The 19,597-nt window shown below is 43.4% G+C and overlaps 1 protein-coding gene across 5 annotated transcripts in view; it reads left to right on the top strand.

Annotated features, from left to right (window-relative positions):
• The window catches only part of ATOSA (atos homolog A), a 73,889-nt gene extending 56,517 nt beyond the window's left edge, over positions 1-17,372 (top strand). For 4 of the 5 annotated variants that reach the window (XM_084754571.1, XM_084754570.1, XM_084754572.1 and 1 more), the window contains 6 exons: positions 389-468; positions 1,591-1,699; positions 5,925-6,083; positions 9,707-9,775; positions 12,090-12,286; positions 16,809-17,372. In XM_084754571.1, the coding sequence (XP_084610697.1) occupies positions 389-468; positions 1,591-1,699; positions 5,925-6,083; positions 9,707-9,775; positions 12,090-12,286; positions 16,809-16,962 (768 nt within the window). In that variant the 3' untranslated portion in view covers positions 16,963-17,372. Of the gene's footprint in view, positions 1-388; positions 469-1,590; positions 1,700-5,924; positions 6,084-9,706; positions 9,871-12,089; positions 12,287-16,808 lie in introns of those variants that run through there. The other variant, XR_014773974.1, reaches the window with a different exon arrangement.
• Positions 17,373-19,597: the final 2,225 nt, after the last annotated feature.

Genomic DNA, 19,597 nt, shown 5'->3' with positions numbered 1-19,597 from the left:
ATTGTCCTCTGCCCGCCACATCTGTTCTCTAGACCTGTGCACATACGAGACAAGACAAGACAAGGAAATAAATGTCATTTAAAACAATATGCCTAACTTGGATTTTCTAAGTGTTTTATTAATTTGAAAAGTAGTCCTTAAGGACTGGAGAGATGGCTTAGCAGTTAAGAGCATCGGCTGCTCTTCCATAGGTCCCGAGTTCAATTCCCAGCACCCACATGGTGGCTCACAACCATCTGTAATGGAATCTGATTCCCACTTCTGGTGTGCATGGACAGAAACACACACACACACACACACACACACACACACACACACACACGTTTATAAAATAAAATCTTTTCTTTTTAAAGTAGTCCTTAAAAATACAATAATTATTTTTCTTTAGGTTCCTCAAAGAAAAACACAGTCAGGTTGCTTTGATCTAGACACATCGCTGCTGCATCTGAAAAGCCTGTCCTCCAGAAGGTAATTCCCCAGGGTGTGTGGGTGTGAAATAGAATGGTGCAGCAGATATGCTGCCTCTGAACAAAAGTGTAATAAAGATATTATCTTGAGAGATGACACAGTAGTTAAGGGCACTGGCTGCTCATGTAAAGACCGTGATTTGATCCCCAGCATCCACATGGTGGCTCAAAACCATCTGTAACTCCAGTCCAGGGATTCCAACACCTTCTTCTGGCCTCCATGGGTACCAGGTGCACATGTAATACATAGACATACATGTAGACAAAGCACCCCTGCATACAAATTGTATAAAAATAAAAATTTTTTAATTAAAAAAGGAACCCTGTCTCAAAAAACCAAAAAATAAATCTTATTTTCATTATAATGCTGTACAATACTTTAGGAAGGTAAAGAGGGAGAGAGTGAGCCTGATTGTGTGCTTTTCACCCCAGCCAGAAAAACATTGGTTTAAGGGTTTAAGCCGATTCGTCCATTTCTGAGTCTTAACCTCTGGCAGCCCACATTGTGTCCCTTCTTCCTTTTTTAAAAAAGATCTGTTTTCTTTGTCAGTGCTGGGATGCAGCCCAGGCTTCGTATGTGGTAGGAAAGCGTTCTGCCACCGGCCTGCATCTCCAGCTCTGTCTACAGTCACATGATTTTGCCTTCAAGTTCTTGTTTGCAACTGAAAGTGATGTGGAATTCTGAGTACTATGCATTTCCAGTAGCTTCCACTATGTGATTTGTTAAAAATTACACCTTGAAACCTTTTGGAGAATTGTGTACGTGTGTGTGTTGCTTATTGAATATCACCAGTATGATATTTAATCTGAAAATTCAACTACAAGTTATATTAACCTTTTTTTTTTTTAAGACAGGATTTCTCTGTGTATCTGGAACTTGTTTGTATACCTGACTGGCCTCAAACTCACAGAGATCCACCTGTCTCTGCCTCTCAGATGCTGGAATTACAGGCATGTGCCTCCATCGCCTGGCTATAAATTTTGCATTTTAAAATTTGATAACATTGATTTTATTTTAGTAGTTTGAATGAAACTGTTCAGCTTCCCCTAATTCACTTTACATCCATGTAAGACGATGTTGCAGGTGACATGTTGTCCTGTCTCTGCTCTTATTTTTCACTAGCTCTCGACCATGTCTAAACATTGTGGAGGATGCAGATGTTCATGAAAAACCTTTTTTGAGTTCGAGTGCTCCACCGATCACAAGTCTTAGTCTCCTAGGAAACTTTGAGGTAATGTTGCTTTGAAACTATTTTAGGAGTCGAAGTGCCTTAAACCAGGGCTAGGGTATCATTATGTCTCTAACATTCTAGTGAGAAGGAAATAAATGAATAGACTGTCTTTTTCCAAAGCCTTGGAATTACCATCTTGCTCCTTCACGGAAGGGGTGCTCTTCACACACCGCGATGTCTCACACAAGCTTGAGAGGGGCTTGAACATACCCGAAAAGCTGCCACTCTGAGGTGTTTCTCACAGGTGAACGCAGAGTGGGTAGACAGAACTTTTCTACCCTTTGCATATTTCTAATTTTTTCAGTTAAACTAAACAAAATTTCATATATTATACAACAGTATTTTTAAAAAACAGAAGCACTGTTTTTCAAGATGACAAATGCTTGGCTTAACGTTTTACACTGATTACTCAATTAATTACTAATTAATTAACTTTACATCCTGATCGCAGCTTCCCCTCTCTCCTCTCAGTCCCTCCCTCTTGCTGCCCCTCCATACCATCCTCCTGTCCTCCCTTTCTCCTCAGAAAAGGGGAGGTAAACATCTAGTTACATCATAGCATTTGTTGAAGATGCTTTCTTTTTTCCGTTGTATGGTTTTGGCTTCTTTGTCAAAAATCAAGCGTCCATAGGTCTTTGATTTAATTCCATTGATCAACCTGTCTTTTTATGCCAATACCATGTGGTTTTTAATCACTATTTCTCTGTAGTACAGCTTGAAATCAGGAAGGGTGATACCTCCAGAAGTTCTTTTATTGTACAGGTTTGTTTTAGGTATCCTATGTATTTTATTTTTCCATACGAAGTTGAGAATCTATAAAGAATTGTGTTGGAATTTTGATGGGAACTGCATTGAATTTGTAGATTGCTTTTGGTAAGATGGCCATTTTTACTATGTTAATCCTACAGATCCATGAGCATGAGCGATCTTCCCATCTTCTGATGTCTTCTTCAGGTTCTTTCTTCAGAGAATTGAAGTTCTTATCATAAAGGTCTTAAACTTACTTGGATAGAGTTACATCAAAATATTTTATATCATTTGTAGCTATTGTGAAGTGCTACTAATTTTTTAGTTAATTTTGTATTCAGCCACTTTAATCCATGGTGGTCTGATAAGACATAAGGGGTCATTTTCATTTTCTTGTATCTGCTGAGACTTGCTTTATGATCAAGTATATACTCAGTTTTGGAGAAGGTTTTGTGAGGTGCTTGCTAGGAAGAAGCTATACTCTTTTGTATTTGAGTGAAATGTTCTGTAGATACCTATTAGGTACATTTGATTCATAGCATCCATTAGTTTCATTATTTCTCTAAATATTTAGTTTCTGTCTGAATGACCCATCTATTGGTGAGAGTGGCGTGTTGAAGTCTCTCACTATTAATGTGTGGGGATCGACGTGTGATTTAAGCTTTAGTAATGTTTCTTCTACAAATGTGGGTGCCCTTGTATTTGGAGCATAGATATTCAAAATTGAATCATCATTTTGGTGTATTTTTTCCTTTAATGAGTATGAAGCATCCTTCCCGTCTCTTCCCTTTACTCTGAGGTAATATATCTTTGATGCTGAGGTGTATTTCTTATATGCAGCAGAATGATGGATCCTGTTTTCACATCCATTCTGTTAGCCTGTGTCTTTTTATTAGGGAATTGGGTCCATTGATGTTGAGAGATACTAATGACCGGTGATTATTAATTCCTGTTCTTTTGATGTTGGAGGTGGTGGTGGTGGTGGTGTGTGTGTGTGTGTGTGTCTTTGTACATGCTTCCCTTTTTTTGGCTTTACTACAGTGGAGTTATTTCCTTTATTTTCTCAGATGTAGTTAACTTCCTTAGGTTGTAGTTTTCCTTCTAGTACCTTCTGTAGGGCTGGATTTGTGGATACATACTGTTTAAATTTGGTTTTGTCATGGAATATCTTGTTTTCTCCATCTATGGTAATTGAAATTTTTGCTGAGTAGTGTGGGCTAGTAGCTGTAGTCTATTAGAGACTGCAAGACACCTACCCAGGCCCTTCTGGCGTTTAGAGTTTCTGTTGAGAAGCAGGTGTAATTCTGATAGGTCTGCCTTCATATGTTATTCCCTTGCAGCTTTTAATATTTTTACTTTGTTCTGTATATTTAATGTTTTGATTATTATGTGGCAAGAGCACTTTCTTTTCTGGTTCAATTTATTTGGTGCTCTGTAAGCTCTTGTATGTTTATAGGCATCTCTGTAGGCTAAAGAAATGTTCTTCTGTGATTTTGTTGAAAATACTTTCTGGACCTTTGACCTGGAAATCGTCTCCGTTTTCTAATCCTATTATTTTTAGATTTGGTCTTTTCATGGTTTCCCAGTTTTTCTTGATTTTTTCAGTAACTTTTTAGATTTAATATTTTCTTTGACCGATACATCAGTTTCTTCTGTTGCATCTTCTACGCCTGAGATTCTTTATTCCATCGCTTGTATTCTGTTGGCGATGTGTCTGTAGTTTCTGTTTTCTTACCTGGGTTTTCCATCTCCAGGATTCCCTCCACCTCCAGGATAACCTGGCTGCTGTTAATTGTCTTCTTATGCTGGCCTTTAGCCATCTGGGTTTTGCAGATATTACAGGTTTGGATACTGATTTCTGAGTCTATCTTTGTTGGATAACTCCCCCTTGGTTTCTGTGTCCTCTCTGTCCTCTGGCCTGAGTGTCCTGAAATTCTGGTGACTAAGGGAATCTTCAGGTCTAGTAGGGCATCTCCCCTGGCGCTTTCGTGGCCTGTGTTGCCTCTGGAGTTGTGGGTGCTAAACTTGCCGCTGTGGTCCCTAGTGCTAGTGGGCCTCTGGAAAAGTAGGCAGAGTTGTTGGCTGGAAAATGGAGTCCAAGGGATAGGGTGTGGTTTAAGGCTGTTCATTGTGTTTTAAGGGATGGCACACAAGGTCTTAGGGTGGAGTCTGACTTGGTTGTCCCTGGTGCCAGCAGACAGACCTCCAAGAAAGCATGCAGAATTGTAGGGTGGGAAATGGGTCACGCGGTATGTGCAGTTTACTGCTTTCAGGCAAGTTGTTGGACAGGGCCTTGGGCCTTGGCTTAATTCTATCAAAACGTCTGTATGTGGCTTGCTGTCAGGACCTTCTAGCACCTTCTAGTGTGCTCTCTCAGTGACAAATACTTTCTCTGGTAGCACTTTTATTTTCAAATATGACCTATTATATAACCTAGGCCAGCTTAGAACTTACTACATAGCCCAGGCTATGAACTCACAGCTGTCCTATTGCCTTAGATACCCAAGTGCTGATGAGACTGCAGGTGCAAGTCACTATGCCCACAAAGAGTATATTTTCCACTTGCAAAGATAAAGATAGCATATTAGACAATTAGATCTAACGAACAGTGGTGTTCCAAGAGAATCCATTGGTGGTTGAAAGAGTGAGAGGAGGCATTGGGTAGGATCTAGTACAGGGTGGTTAGAGGTAGAGCTGATTTCAGGTCAGATGAAAAAACATGTCTCTTATAACAACCATCATTTCTCAGTTTGAGACATTGTCTCTCTGAAGGAGAGATAAACATGTTTTTTGTTTAAATCACAAGTGGGGGATGAGAAAAAGACTTGTTAGAGAGCAGGTGATGTTTATCCCCTTACAAGTCAAACCACTTGCATGGGGGAGATTGGTTGTTAACCAGCTGAAAAACATCCTTGAGCAAATGCTGAGAGGAAGTATAAATGTGAGCTAAAAACAGGAGGCAGGGGGAGCTTTTGGAGACTTAGGATAGTCCTGGCTGTTCATGGCACCACTTTGAGACGCTCCTATAGAGAACCGCTCCAGGGAAGGCTTCGGGCCTCCGGGCTCCTGCTGAGGCTCCAGGTTCCAGCAGAAGAAACCCTGCTGATTATGCCAGGAGAATCGTTCCTCAGAACTGATGTCCTTACAGTTTCATTATTGTATTCTTTAATCTTCTTTTCATATTGTTTTGGTTACTTGGGTTATAAGTGAGGTCCTCTCCCAGTTAATAAGTTCATAATAAAATATATTTGCTAAGAAAATTTAGCCTACATCTCTCTGTCACTTACTCCGGAGCCCACTCTGGCTTCCAGGCGGGCACTCGGTACACTCTTGCCTCAGCCTTCCAAATGTTGGGGCTGCAGATGCGTGCTACAACAGGAACTAGAAAACACAGTCAAGTATTTCCCTAAATCGAAAATGAAACTAATGTAGGAGGCTTTCTGTCTTTTTAAACATATGTTGTTATCTTGTCTTCCAGGAATCTGTTCTGAATTACCGTTTAGACCCCCTCGGCATAGTTGACGGCTTCACTGCTGAGGTAGGAGCCAGTGGTACTTTCTGCCCCACGCACTTGACTCTGCCAGTGGAAGTGTCATTCTACAGTGTTTCGGATGACAATGCTCCCTCGCCTTATATGGCAAGTACTTTCAATTGTCTTTCTCTGCACAAATCAGCCAACGTTGAAATTCACATCTCTGCTTCTGTCCTGTCCTTGAATGTGTGAGGCAATCCTAAGAGAAAGTTTAAAACTTAATGCAGACCAATGAGCCCAAATACCGCCCTGTGACCTTTTTCTCAGCTGGCTCAAACAAGTGACCTGTTTTGCATTTGAAAATGGTGCTGAAGGTTTAGCCATTTCTGCATGACTTAGTGGTGACTGACACAGTCCACACAAATTCCTCAGTGCTTGCTGTGCACTGTAGTTCCAGGGGGCGGCCTTCTCCTGTGGTTCTTACCCCAGTCAGACTTAGTAAGATCTGGGGACTTGTGGCCACCTGAGGCCCCATTACCCCGCCTTCTCCTGTTTGGTTTGCCTTTGCACCCCCTCCTGTTTTTTTGATCCTGGGGTTCAGAGAGTATGAGCTATTTCTGATCACACCAGTGGCTTAGTAAGAGAGCTTTACCTTTCCCGTTTCCTGCTGCAATGGATTCTGGGTAAAGCAAGCCCTAACCTGCAGAAGTGCTTCCGAATACTTGAGTGTGTAAAACACTTCTTCAGAACCTCCACAGAAGGTTGTGGTGATGGTGTAAAGTGCAGAGTCATGTTAAGTGTCGCTGTGAGAAGCAGAAGTCCATGCTGCTCAGAACTGCAGTCCTGACTGGGCACCGGCCCAGTAGCTTCCTCTCTCCTGCCTCAGGGCTTTCAAGAGCTTTAGTGACAGTGTCTTAAGAATAAAAGCTATGAAAAAAAAAACTATTAAGAATAAAAGCTATGAAAAGATAGTTCTGCATTCTTGAGAGGAGGAAATGCTGTATTTGTTTTTTCTTTTAAGATATATTTGTTAAGTATACAGTGTTCTGCCTGCATGTATGTCTGCACACCAGAAGAGAGCACCAGATCTCTTTATAGATGGTTGTGAGCCACCATATGGTTGCTGGGAATTGAACTCAGGACCTTGGAAGAGCAGCCAGTGCTCTTAACCACTGAGCCACCTCTCTAGCTGCAAAAGCTGAACTTTTTAAGGACCTAAATATAGTTGCCTCATTGTTGTCCTGCTTTGTCAGGGAGGCTAGTTGAGGTTTACTCCATTTTTAAAGTGAAATTTTTGGCCCAGGGCCTGCGTAGTGTTTTCATACTTTGATAGAAAATAATGATCTGGTGGGAGAGAAAACAGAATCCCAAAATACACAAAAACAGCAGAAGACTTTGAATAGAGACTAGAAAGTGGACAAGTCATCCTACTGAATCGAGTTAAGTCATCCTTCTAAGGATGCCTGCCGTCTATCACAGTGGGTTTGAGGCTAGCCTGGGCTATGTAGTAAGCTCCAGAAGAGCCTTGGCTGCAGAGGAGAACCCTGGCTCAAAAACCTAAAACAAGCAAAAACCAGAGCCTACCTGCCTTCTCTGTGATAATGTTCCTCGCTCTGTCCTAGTTCTCCCTGAGTTTGTTTACTAAGAGGACTGGGTTCCCTTCGCCAGTGACTCACTCTAAATCTTACACCACAAATCTTCCCTAAGCTTTGCTTTTTCTGTTTTGGTAGTGTAGGACTCTGCTTTGGAGGACTGCCCTGGTTTTGTTAGATAAGACTGACTATGTTTCCTTAGATGTCATCACAGACCATCAGAGGTCCGCACCTTTGTGTTGCTCTAAGAACTGTGAGACTTCTCCTCTGGCGCCCAGAGGTGAAATGTTAGGACAGAAAATCCTTTGTTGTGGGAGTTTGCATCAAACAATTCTTCAAAAATTAATTCCTCATGTTGGAGTCAGCAATAAGAATGTTCACCAACAGCACCGCACCCAGCTGCTCGGAAACTGTGTCTCAGAGAAGCCAGCCGTCACCGTGGTGAAGTCAAGCGAGGCCTGGTGTCATGAACTCATGGCTGGCCAGATGCAGCTTTCTCCCATTGGTGGTTAACCAAAGCGAGGCCTGCGTGCTTAGTTCCCACCCACTGCCCCACACCAGCTGCTGCTGTTGTTAGCTTTATTTTTCGACATGGGGTCCATGTAGGCCAGCCTGATCTCAAAGTCTATGTAGCTGAGGCTAGCCTTGAACTCCTGGTCTCCCCACCTCCAAATCTCAAGTCCTGGGGTTATGGGAGTGTCATCACACCCAACAGTTTATGTTTGTTATTACACAATAATTTGAGGATTTGTGTGTGCTAGGATTCTACGAAATTTAGTTCTTCTTAAACCTTACTGTTACAAAAATGCCAGAGGAGAAGGGGTTCTCTAGGTATAAATATTGATATGTGCCTTTAATCACTATTGTTATGTTCTAAAACTATCAGGATTGTATATTAGAGAAAGACACCCAATCACAGTCATAGTAATCCTCATCCCGACTTTCCCCTCCTTGTATGGGAAGGAGATTGGGAGGAAGGGCAGTAACTCCTGGCCCTACCAGTGTGAGTATAAAAATAGCCACAGCCGGGTGTGGTGGTACACACCTTTAATCCCAGCACTTGGGAGGCAGAGGGAGGTAGATCTCTATGAGTTTGAGACCAGCCTGATCTACAGAGTGAGTTCCAGGACATCCAGAGCTGTATCTGTCTTGAAAAACAAAACAAAACAAAAAAAAAGTAGTTAGTAGTTAGCGTTTTGATATGCTTTATCTTTTCTTTCTGAAACTAAAAAGGGGTGCAGGTTTCTTTGTTTGGTTTGTTTTCGTGTAACTATCCACTCTGCTTTTACTTGAGAAGTGGCATGCACGCACCTCAGTGAGTATGCTGAGCACTTTGTGAGGAGTCACCACTGCAGTGCCACGGTGTGAGTCTGCCATCCCGCTCTGCGTGTGCAGTTAGGCCCACATGTCAGAGCATGGCCGCCTTCCATCTTAGTCCACTCCTTACCTCCCAGCCCAGGTCCTATGTTATCTCCACCATGAGATTTCTAGTTGTGATGCATAGTGATGGAAACATGAGCTGTGTGGAACACACTCGGATCTACTTACCTGCCTTAGCTGCTGGAGAGAAAGGACTCCCCCCAGAAAGTAGACAGGGACGGCATTCACAGGAGGGAGTGAAGTTGTGTGGCTTTCTGCAGAGCAGACAGCCTTGCTGGTAAACCTTCATTTTCCATCTTTGCATCCTCTTCTGCCGGAATCCAGATGCCTAACTCCACTTAGCTGTTGTCTTAGAGCTTTCGTTCTCTCATCAGAAATCCAGAAGTGTAAGTTGACTCCCTGGCTGAGGAATGCCTTCATTTGGACCCAAAATAAGATGTTGTATATTCTTTACTTTTCCATATTCCAAGACCAAGCAATCGTTTGTTTGCTTCTTCATTCCCCCTGTCCCCTTAGATAATGAGACCAATCCTATAGCCGTGATTTATGTATTTACTTACTTATTCCGTGACTGTGTCTCAGTGGCAAGCCTGGGCACTAGGCCACACTGTATGCTGCTTGTTGCCACTTGTCCAGGAAGAGCAGCCATGAGTGGCTTCTTGAGAGGGGGTAGCCTCACTGCACCATACTCACAGCGTGTCTCTCTCCCTGCAATTTGAATGTTTTTCCATCTGAATAGGCTACAGAAATTGTACTAATAATATGCTGTGTTCTGTTATATACAAATGCACTCAATTTGTCTTCTTTTGTTTCAAGGGTGTGATTACTTTAGAGTCCCTTGGTAAAAGGGGTTACCGAGTACCTCCTTCAGGAACGATACAAGTGGTATGTGTTTTATAGCCTACAATTGCAATAATCATTCTCTCACACACATATAGAACTTAGCCCTTTCTCCTGCTACTGCTGCTGCAACAACCTTGGTAAGTAACAGTGGGCTGCAGCTTTGTTTGGAGCTGCCATGCTCTGCCCCAGGAATGACCATTTGGGGGACCCACGTTAAAGGAAAAGATTAGTGAATTAATAGAGGCGAATGTCTTAGACAAATAATAGGAAACATTTACATGACTTAAACTGAGATGGTTTCAATATATTCAGGTACTGACCAGTGCCTTCTATTAAATATTAAGCCATATTGAGATTGACCTATTTCAAAAGAGACCCCCAAAATATTGTAATGCTTTAGTAGGAAAACTTGGGGAACAAGGTATTTTTAGTAGTGTACTGTTGTCTAAATCTGACAGTGCAATCTGAGAGGCCCCCCGAGCAAAGAAGGTGGCCTTCCTTTATCTGTATAGTCATCTAATTAGGACTCAGGAGACCCCTTCTTACCAAGGCAGACCTGGTCTACGTTCTCTCTTCATATGACCCAGGGTAGCACTGCAGGTCCTCAGTCTGCTTCAGATTTTGAGGACTGGAAGAATCTGGCTGACGCTGGCTGCTTGCACTCAGCCTCTGGTCTAGCCCAACAGGCTTCCTGAGCCCTATGATGACCTCAGGGAGTCACTTCTGTTGACCAGGTCACACCATATCCTGTAGGTCTGTCTCAGTGCTGTGATGAGCCTGTACTTTTATCTGGCATCTCACAGGAGTGAGACAGGAGTGAGCACTATGCATGTACACCGCAGAAGAGTGGCTGCATGTTAAACTGTGATTCCGCCATCCCAGACATTCTTTAAAGCTAGGGAGTGATACTTGCCTGTTCTCTCACCTTTGGCTCTGGAACCCAGTGTGGACCACTGCAGAGCTAGCTGCAAGCTGCCCTAGTGATAAGACATTATTAACCCAGAAAAAGAAGTTCACCTGTGAGCAGTCCATTTTACGCACACTTTTATTCCTTCCATGGTCTGAACTCCTGGGTCTGCCTGTCCTTGTTGAATGCATCAGCCTTGATCTCAGCACGTGCGAGGTTGTAAACTTGGATCATAATGTTGATGTATTTCTCATTTTGATTCAGTGAGTGATGTCCAGTCCCTGGGACGAGCTTCTGAAAGTATGGCACCAAGTTACCGATTGATGTGTTGGTAATTTGGTTAAAGTCAGTTCAGCAGCTTGGGTTTTTATTTTAATATGTGTATTTTTTAAAAACGACATTTTTCAATTATTTATAGCCAAGTACTAATTGAAATGTTTCAGTCTTCTCTGAGAATACATATTTTGGGCTATAATGATACTGATGGTTTGTAAAGCCTGATCATGTGTGAGTGGTTTCAGTTGTGAAAACCTAGTGTTGTTACGTTGGATCAAATGAGAATGCACTTTATTTCATGACCTTGAAACTTTTTCAGTAGAAAGGTCTCCCCTTGAACATTTATGGCAATCTTACAGTAAGTAGCTTAAAACAGCTACTTTAAAATTCTCATTTTACATCTGAATAAATTATAATAAAATTTAAATAAAAATAATGTATCCTAAATTTAAAAAAGAAACAGCTTCCAACTTAATAAAAATGCAAATGAGCTTCATCATGAAAAAAAATTCTCCTTTTACTGAGCTTGTATTTATTTATTTATTTATATAGTATCTGCCTGCATGCACACCTGCAGGCCAGAAGAGGGCACCAGATCTCATTATCGATGGTTGTGAGCCACCATGTGGTTGCTGGGAATTGAACTCAGGACCTTTGGAAGAACAGACAGTGTCCTTAAACTCTGAGCCATCTCTCCAGCACCCATGAGCTTGTATTTTTGATTTTTAAAATTACAATTTATTAAAATATAAGAAAAATTAGAATTCTATCTTGAGAATCTGCAGTTGATATCACCAGTGAAGCTAATTTGAAATGATGACATTAGAATGTTTTAACACAAAATGCACCATGAAGAGTGCATGATGCTTACACTAGCAGAATAATTGGCAGAAAGTCTAAACAATGAGAAAAACGAATTTGCTATTTATGAAATTTGTGACCAAAGATTTTGGTTTATTATGGGTATATTATCTTATTGTGGCATAAAAAAATGAAGTTAAGTCTTTAAAAGACTTGAGTATTAGTTTGTGAACTAACATTAGTGTTAGCCTCTGAATGGAATATATCCAGTGGAATTAAATGACTAGAAACCTGTTTAATTATCGGGAAGGTATTCTGCATCATATAAACAAAGCATCCTTTTGAAGAAAAACCCCTCGGTTGTCTCTTCAGACCTTATTCAATCCTAATAAGACTGTGGTGAAGATGTTTGTTGTCATGTATGACCTACGAGGCATGCCAGCCAATCACCAGACATTCCTGCGACAGAGGACGTTTTCTGTTCCTGTTAAACAAGAAATGAAGAGAAGTGTTAACCAGGAGAACGCGCAGCACACAGCACAGTTACTACGCTACCTCATACATCTGAGGTAATGCTTCTGAGCAATAGGGCGGGCGGCACCTCACTTCAGGACGCTTTAACAGTGTGAAACTGGGGCTTTTGCTTATTTGTTCGTTTGTTTTTAGTTTTCCAAGACAGGGTTTCTTACGGTATCCACGGCTGTCCTGGAACTAGACCAGGCTGGCTTTGGACTCATGGAGATTTACCTGCTTCTGCCTCCCAAGTGCTTGGATTAAAGGCGATTTTTTTAAAAAAATATATATTTATTTATGTGTATATTTTAAGAAAATTGATGTTTTGTCTGCATGCACACCTGCATACCAGAAGAGGGCATCAGATAGCATTATAGACACTTGTGAGCTGCCCTGTGATTGCTGGGAATTGAGCCCAGGACCTCTGGAAGAGCAGCCAGTGCTCTAAACCTCTGAGCCATCTCTCCAGCCCCCATAGCCTTGGTTTTCCAGGGAATTGTTTTGACTGACTAGATCAGTACTGTGTACCCTGCTTAGCATGGGCCTCTTGACAACGTGCCGGAGTAGACAGTGCGCAGCATTCGTTCTCACCACCCTTGCCACTGACTGAAGCAGGGGTCTGCGCGCTTGTAACTCTTAAATGGGAAACACTGTAAATCAGGGTAAAGCCTGATGTTTGATGTATTAAGTTTTAAACCAGTGATGTTGATGGAAGCTGAGTCTGAGCCATCATCCTGGTTTGTAGTCAGCAGCAGGCATTTAGTAAAGCGGCACAGCTGCCATAGAGCCTCTTGCCTGTCATCCCAGAATTCAGGAATGGAGTCAGGAGTGTCACAAGTTCAAGGCCATCATCAGCTGCCTGTCAGGTTTGAGGCCTGCCTGGGCTACATAAGACTCTGTCTGGAAAAAAAAATCACTGAAAAAGTAATAAGAAATAGGTAAAATTAATATACTTTACTTAACCTATCATATCTAAATGTTATAATTTGAGTACACAATCAGTGTGAAATTAAGAATCTTTGTATCCTTTTGTGTTAACATATCTTCTAAATGAACAACATTCCAGTTTGAAGTAGTCCCATTTCAGGTGGCTGTTAGGCACATGTAGTTCATGGCCATATTGGACAGAGGAGTTGACCCACTGCCGGGCTTGCTTCTAGACGTCTAGGAGGTAACAGTGCTGACACGCAGGCTGCGTCTCAGAGATGCCTTGGCCTCCACCTTAGTGTCGGTCCTGCGGCTCTAGGTTGTGTACGGCTTCTGCTGATGTTTGTTTCTTGTCCTTCTGATCCATGTTGCCAACATCCCAACAGCCTCCGAGCCCTGGGTAGCTCTCAGGAACACTGATGGAGTCAAAGACAAGTCAGCAGCCTTTCCCTGCAACGCGTTAGAGCATTCTCAGCCACGTCAGCAACTGGCTCCTCCAGTCTCAGCGCCACCCTGCAGGTCAGGCAGGGAGTGAGTTAGCCCTGCAAGCTCCACACCTGAGGAAGCAGCCAGCTCCTCCGCTCAGGACACTGCTTGATGGAGCGCTCTACCTGTTGTTCAAAAGGCGGTGTTGTCCTCACCCTGGCACTGCCTGAAAAGGCACCACAGGCTATGCCACATAACCTATAAGTATGAAAAACTGTCTACCAAACACAAACTTGGAAAACTTTTCCAAAAAGAGAAATGTGGGCCAGTGAGAGGGACCCACATGGTATAAGGAAAGAACAAAGTCCCGCAGGCTGCGCTCTGAACTCCACTTGCATGGGCGCACATACCCACTCCCCTCACACACAGAGGTTTGTTTTTTTTTAATGTAAAGAACTTTAAATATATATACATGTTCCCAGATACAGTAAGCCAAGTACTTGGGCAGGCTGAGGCAGGAGGACTGAGTGCTGTGAGTTCAAGGCCATCCTAGACTGTATAATAAGTTATACAGTAGATTACAGAGTGAGACCCTGATGCAAGAAACTTTTTTCTTAATTGTAGAATTGTAATGAAGTAGCATACTATAGGAATACTTCCCGGTGATGGGCTGTATTGCTCAGTGATGTGTATCTCCTTAGTATGAGGAAGTCCCTGGATTTGATTCTCAGTGCTCCAATGGTAGATGGATGGATGAGTGGATGGGTGGAGCTGGGCAGTGGTGCTGCATGCTTCTCTAAAACATTTTTTTTTTTAGTTGTATGGGCATTGGTGTTTTGTCTGCATGTATGTCTGTGTGAGAGTGTCAGATCCTTCGAAACTGGAGTTACAGACAGTTGTGAGCTGCCGTGTGGGTGCTGGGAATTGAACCTAGGTCCTCTGGAAGAGCAGCCAAGGCTCTTAATCACTGAGCCGTCTTTCCAGCTCCATGACACAGGCACTCAGTAGGTAGAGGCAGGCAGATCTTGGCGTTCTTGCCAGCCTGGACTACAAAATGAGCTCCAGTGAAGTTAGGGCTCCACAGAGAACGCCTTCCCAAAGAACAGCAAAAAAGTAGTGATGTGTCAAGCCCAGTGCCCTGGGCCTCTGATGTAAGTAGTGATGTGTCAAGCCCAGTGCCCTGGGCCTCTGATGTTAGCAGGTTGGGCGGCTGAGGAGGAAGGATCCCAGTTCACCTTTGCCTGGGTTACAGTGCACGTTCAAGATGAGCCTCGGCAGCACAGTGAGACCTTGTCTCCAGATCAAAAGAAAAAAAAAGAACTGAAGATACACTTTATGTGTAGCCCTTTCCTAATGTGTATGTTCATTCGCAATACTGCAAAATCAGTCAACCAACCAACCAGTCTCCTAGCCCAGTAGGAAAAAATTCAGTTCTCTGATTCAGCTTTCATTTCACACCGTTCCTGGCATGCCGTGTTGGTTGGTATTATTTGCTTTGTAGTGCCCAGGATCAAGCCTGCATCCCTGTGCGTGCCGCTGAGCTGCATAGCCAGCCTCTCAAAGTGTAACAGCCCTAGCAGCATCTAACCAACACTCACCCAATGAGAGGCCTCCCCTTCCAGTCTTCACATAATGACTACCTAGAAACTATACAAAGCTATTTGGGAAAATGGCGTCACCTCCAAAGCTTTCCAAGGGAAAAGCTTCAGGGAGGAGGAGTGAGCGGTCGGTGAGGTCTGTCTTGGCACATGCTGTCACACCAGGCCTTTCCTTTAGTTTTGGAGTAAAATCCATAAACACAGACCATTTCTGCTATGCCAAGGAAACAGAGACGTTAGCACTACAAGACGTCTGCTGGGGAAGGTTAGAAACAGTTCTATGCCAGCTTGTATACCCATGTCATTTCACCTCTAACCTTCGTCTTCTGGTAGTGTTTCAGTTTGATGGCTTTATTTAAGCAACTGCTAATAACAACAGGGATTGTCCCAGAACCTGAAGCTTGCCAGACATAGTGCACACATCTGTAATCCCAGCAGAACTAAGGAAGCTGAGGCAGGAGGATTACTAAACGTTGAAGGCCAGCCCTCATTACATGGTTGGTTCCGGGGCGGCCTGAATATGGTGTGAGGCCCAGTCACGCTAGACTGGAGTGGGTGGGCGGCCACTCCGCAGGTAAAGCGCCTCCTCAGACCCGAGGCCGGGACACACACAGCGCCTGGCCAGATGAGTGAGCTCTGGGTTCGGCGAGGGGCCTTGCCTGGCCAAATGGCAGTTTTGGCCTTCACATGCATGTACACATGCACAGACACACATTAAGAAAATCTTGAATCTTTTCTTGCCTGTTTTGTTTATCTCAAGACAGTTTTATATTACAGAGCAGGCTGCCCTGTAACTCAGTATGTCGTCCACAGTGGCCTCCAACATGACAGTGCTCTTGCCTCAGCCTTCTGAGTGGTGGGATTACAAGTATAAGCAATTCATCAAGAAAAAAAAAATGTTCTGCAGTGACTCTGAGTATGGGATCCATCTTAAGCTACCCTGTGTCATGGGCAGCTAATTCGTATGAATTGCATCTGTCTGTTTGTCTAGTATATGCTTGGCCTGCAAAGCCCGAGGCATAGTCACACAATTAGCTCCTGTCAGTGGAAATTTGATGAGGATGGTGCACTTGCAGCAGTCAGAATGGAGCAGACTCACAGGAGAAAGACGCCCTGGCCCGCAGTACAGAGCAGGGGTGCAGAGAGCGAGGGAATGGTGATCCAGCCTGGGAGCATGTTTTTGACAATTCAGATCCCAAAGACTCTGGGAGCACAACAAGGCTGACTCTTACGGTTTGATGATTAGGGTACTTGGGTTTTTTGTTTTGGTTTTGGTTTTGGTTTTGGTTTTGGTTTTTCAAGACAGGGTTTCTCTGTGTAGCCTTGGCTGTCCTGGACTCACAGCGATCCACCTGCCTCTGCCTCCCAAGTGCTGAGATTAGAGGCGTGGCCACCACACCCGGGTGGTTACTTCTTTTAAAGATTCGTTCTGTAAACTGGATGGTGGTGGCGGCGGCAGCGGCATTGGCGCACACCTTTAATCCCAGCACTGGGGAGGCAGAGGTGGGCAGATCACTGGGTGTTCGTGGCCAGCCTGGTCTACAAAGAGAGACCACCTTGGGGGCGGGGGGAGATGGGGGAAGGTCTCATTCTGTAACACTACTTCTCTTTCTGTGTGTTTACTTAGGTTCCAGAGTTCTAAATCTGGAAAGATCTACCTCCATAGAGACGTCCGGCTCCTGTTCTCTAGGAAGTCCATGGAGGTCGACAGCGGTGCTGCGTATGAACTCAAATCTTACACTGAGTCGCCAACAAACCCTCAGTTTTCACCAAGATGTTAGTGAGGGGGTCAACTTAAAGTATTTGCTCAGTACCCAAGCTTGAACGTGAGCATTCACAGAATGGAGTACATCAACGAGAGCCAACGGAGCTCCCTCCTCTGTCCTGGACCAGATTTTATTAAAGGACTCTGCAGTGAGATCTGTGGCCCCAAGGGGACTGGATGCACCCATGTCCTCCCCCTTTTCGTACTGTTGAAACCACTTCGTTGGACAGTTGCAATAGCAAAATCCCCAGTTAGATTAGTGTTTACACATTTTATTTCTGTTATTTAATATTTAATGTTTTCCTTAATACTCAAGTGATGTTTGTCTCTAGTGTCCTAATGTAGCACAATCCTATGTAAAATCATACTATGTATTTTTGACATTAATGTTGAAATCTGAAATATATGCACAAGTCTTTAATTTTGTGTGGTGTGTTTTAAGTGCTATTCATTTAAGCTACTGAAAATGAGAATGAAATGTTGGGCTTCTTTCAGATTAATGCACTATGCAAGCATGTATGCTTTTTCTATCTCTCCAGGTTAGGTTTTCTAGCCTTCATCCAGGGGCTGTCCTGGGTAACATGCCGCCCCTCGGTGCCGCGCCCCGACAAGCGCTCAGCCCCGGGCCCGTTCTCCCTCCCCCCAAGGTCCTCTCCCAGACGTTCTCCTCTCCCCAGTCACTACTGTAGAGGTTTTACTTTAAATTGCTGTCCCGTGCTAGATAGTTTTCTCACACTGTTAAAAAGAATATGTACTTTGAAAACAAAATAATATTTATATTGTAAATATATGCAAGTAATTAAAACATGTGTATTTGGCTTTTATTCTTAGACATTTATGTGACTGTTGGATTAGCCATCGGACAGTTTCTATTCTACCTCTAAGAGCTGCCAAGGAGAGAAGCAGTCTTGATATTTGTGCTGGGGCAGTGGGCAGCACATTAGACAACAAGACAGGAATATTTGGAGTAGAGACCAGGAATGGGGCACACTCCTATAATCCCAGCACTTGAAGAGCAGAGGCTGGAGGATTGCTCCAAGTGTGAGGCCATCCTGGTCTACATAGTGAGCTCTAGGACAGCCAGGACTACATAGACCTATCTTAAAAGAAAAAGGTCCCATTCTAACTACTTACTATCTCACTTGGTTCCAGTTCTCCTACTGAATATCCCTTTAATTAACAAATGCAATCTCTCCTGCGATGAACTGTAGATCAGTCCTAGAGTTCCTTCCTGACATGCACAAAGCCCTGCACTCAACCCCCAGTACAGCACGAACCAGGCATGGTAGTACACTGTAATCCCAGCACACAAGAGGAAGGGGCAAGATACATAGTGAGTTTGAAGCCAGCCTGAGCCTCAAGTACATCTCTAAAACAGAAAGGGAGGGATGGAGGGAAGAAAAGGAAAGGAAATTCTGATCTTCTGATCTTTCAAAAGTTTGTATATGCTTACTAAATCCGAAACATAAAAAAAAATATATTTTGTGTACATTTGCATCAGAACCACCAGAGGGAGCTTTGTAAGAATCTCTGTCAAGAGTGTTGATGAGTGTCTCTAACCATGTCTAATTCTTTAGCGCTATGTGATTAGGAGCCAATGTGTTGTGGAGCACAAATGTAAAATACCCATAGCATCACAGGAAGTATTATGGAATCCCCCCCCCCCATTCTGGACTGATGACAGCTCAGGCTACAAGAATGGAAAAGTGTAACTGGAGATTCAGGGGAAGACATTATAATCCAGTTGTCAGGCTTAGCATCAGGTCGCTTTCCTACTAAGCCGTCCCATCAGCCTTAAAATCCTCTTTTTACATGGTAGGAAAATCCAGGGGTGGTGTTATAGGCCTGTAATCCCAACATTTGGGAGACTGAGGCAGTATAGACTACACGATGAATCTGTCCCAAAACTAACCAGAAATAAATAAGAGCCAGGTAAAGGGCCAGGCAAAGGGCCAGACATAATGGCTCATGTAATCCCAGCATTCCAAAGCCCAGAGCAGGAATTCCACAAGTTTAAGTCTAGCTGAAGCTCTATAGGAAGCTGGAGTTACATATATCTTTTTTCAAAAATCAAATAAAAAAAGGTAGCTACATTATGAAGAAGGAACCCAGAAAATCCACGTGTTCAACAGAAACCTGAACCACAGAGTGAGACTACTCATCTCAAAAATTAAGCTTTTTTTTTTAACTTTTATTGTCTGTGATTTACACATCATGTACCAAAATCTCTCTCCCCTCCCCATCCCCTCATATCTACTCTCTGCCTTTGCAACCTCCCCCCAGTAAAATAAAACAAACAAACACAAAGCTTGTCACAGAAACTGTAGTGCATCACGCAGTATAGCCTTTGGTCCACATATGTTTACTTTCAGATGTTCATTGCTACGAGTCATGGGTCTGGTTGGAGGCCTACACTATCATTACCGGATCCTCACTGGGACTGCTGTCAGATATCCCGTTGTTGCCGTGTGTCAAGGAGATTCTTAATGTTTGATTTTGCGGGTCCAGCCCCTTCAAGTGTTCCAGCAGGTCATACATGGGTAGATGTTGAAGTGAGGTCCACTCAGAGCCCTGGATCAGGGCCCACTCCCTTGTCCTCAGGGCAGGGCCTGCCCTCCCACTCCCATGTCATGATAGGACCAGCTCTCCTG

The sequence above is a fragment of the Acomys minous genome, assembly GCF_964271855.1.
Source record: "Acomys minous genome assembly, chromosome: 13".
Lineage (NCBI taxonomy): Eukaryota > Metazoa > Chordata > Mammalia > Rodentia > Muridae > Acomys > Acomys minous.
This window is presented reverse-complemented; position numbering and strand designations above follow the sequence as displayed.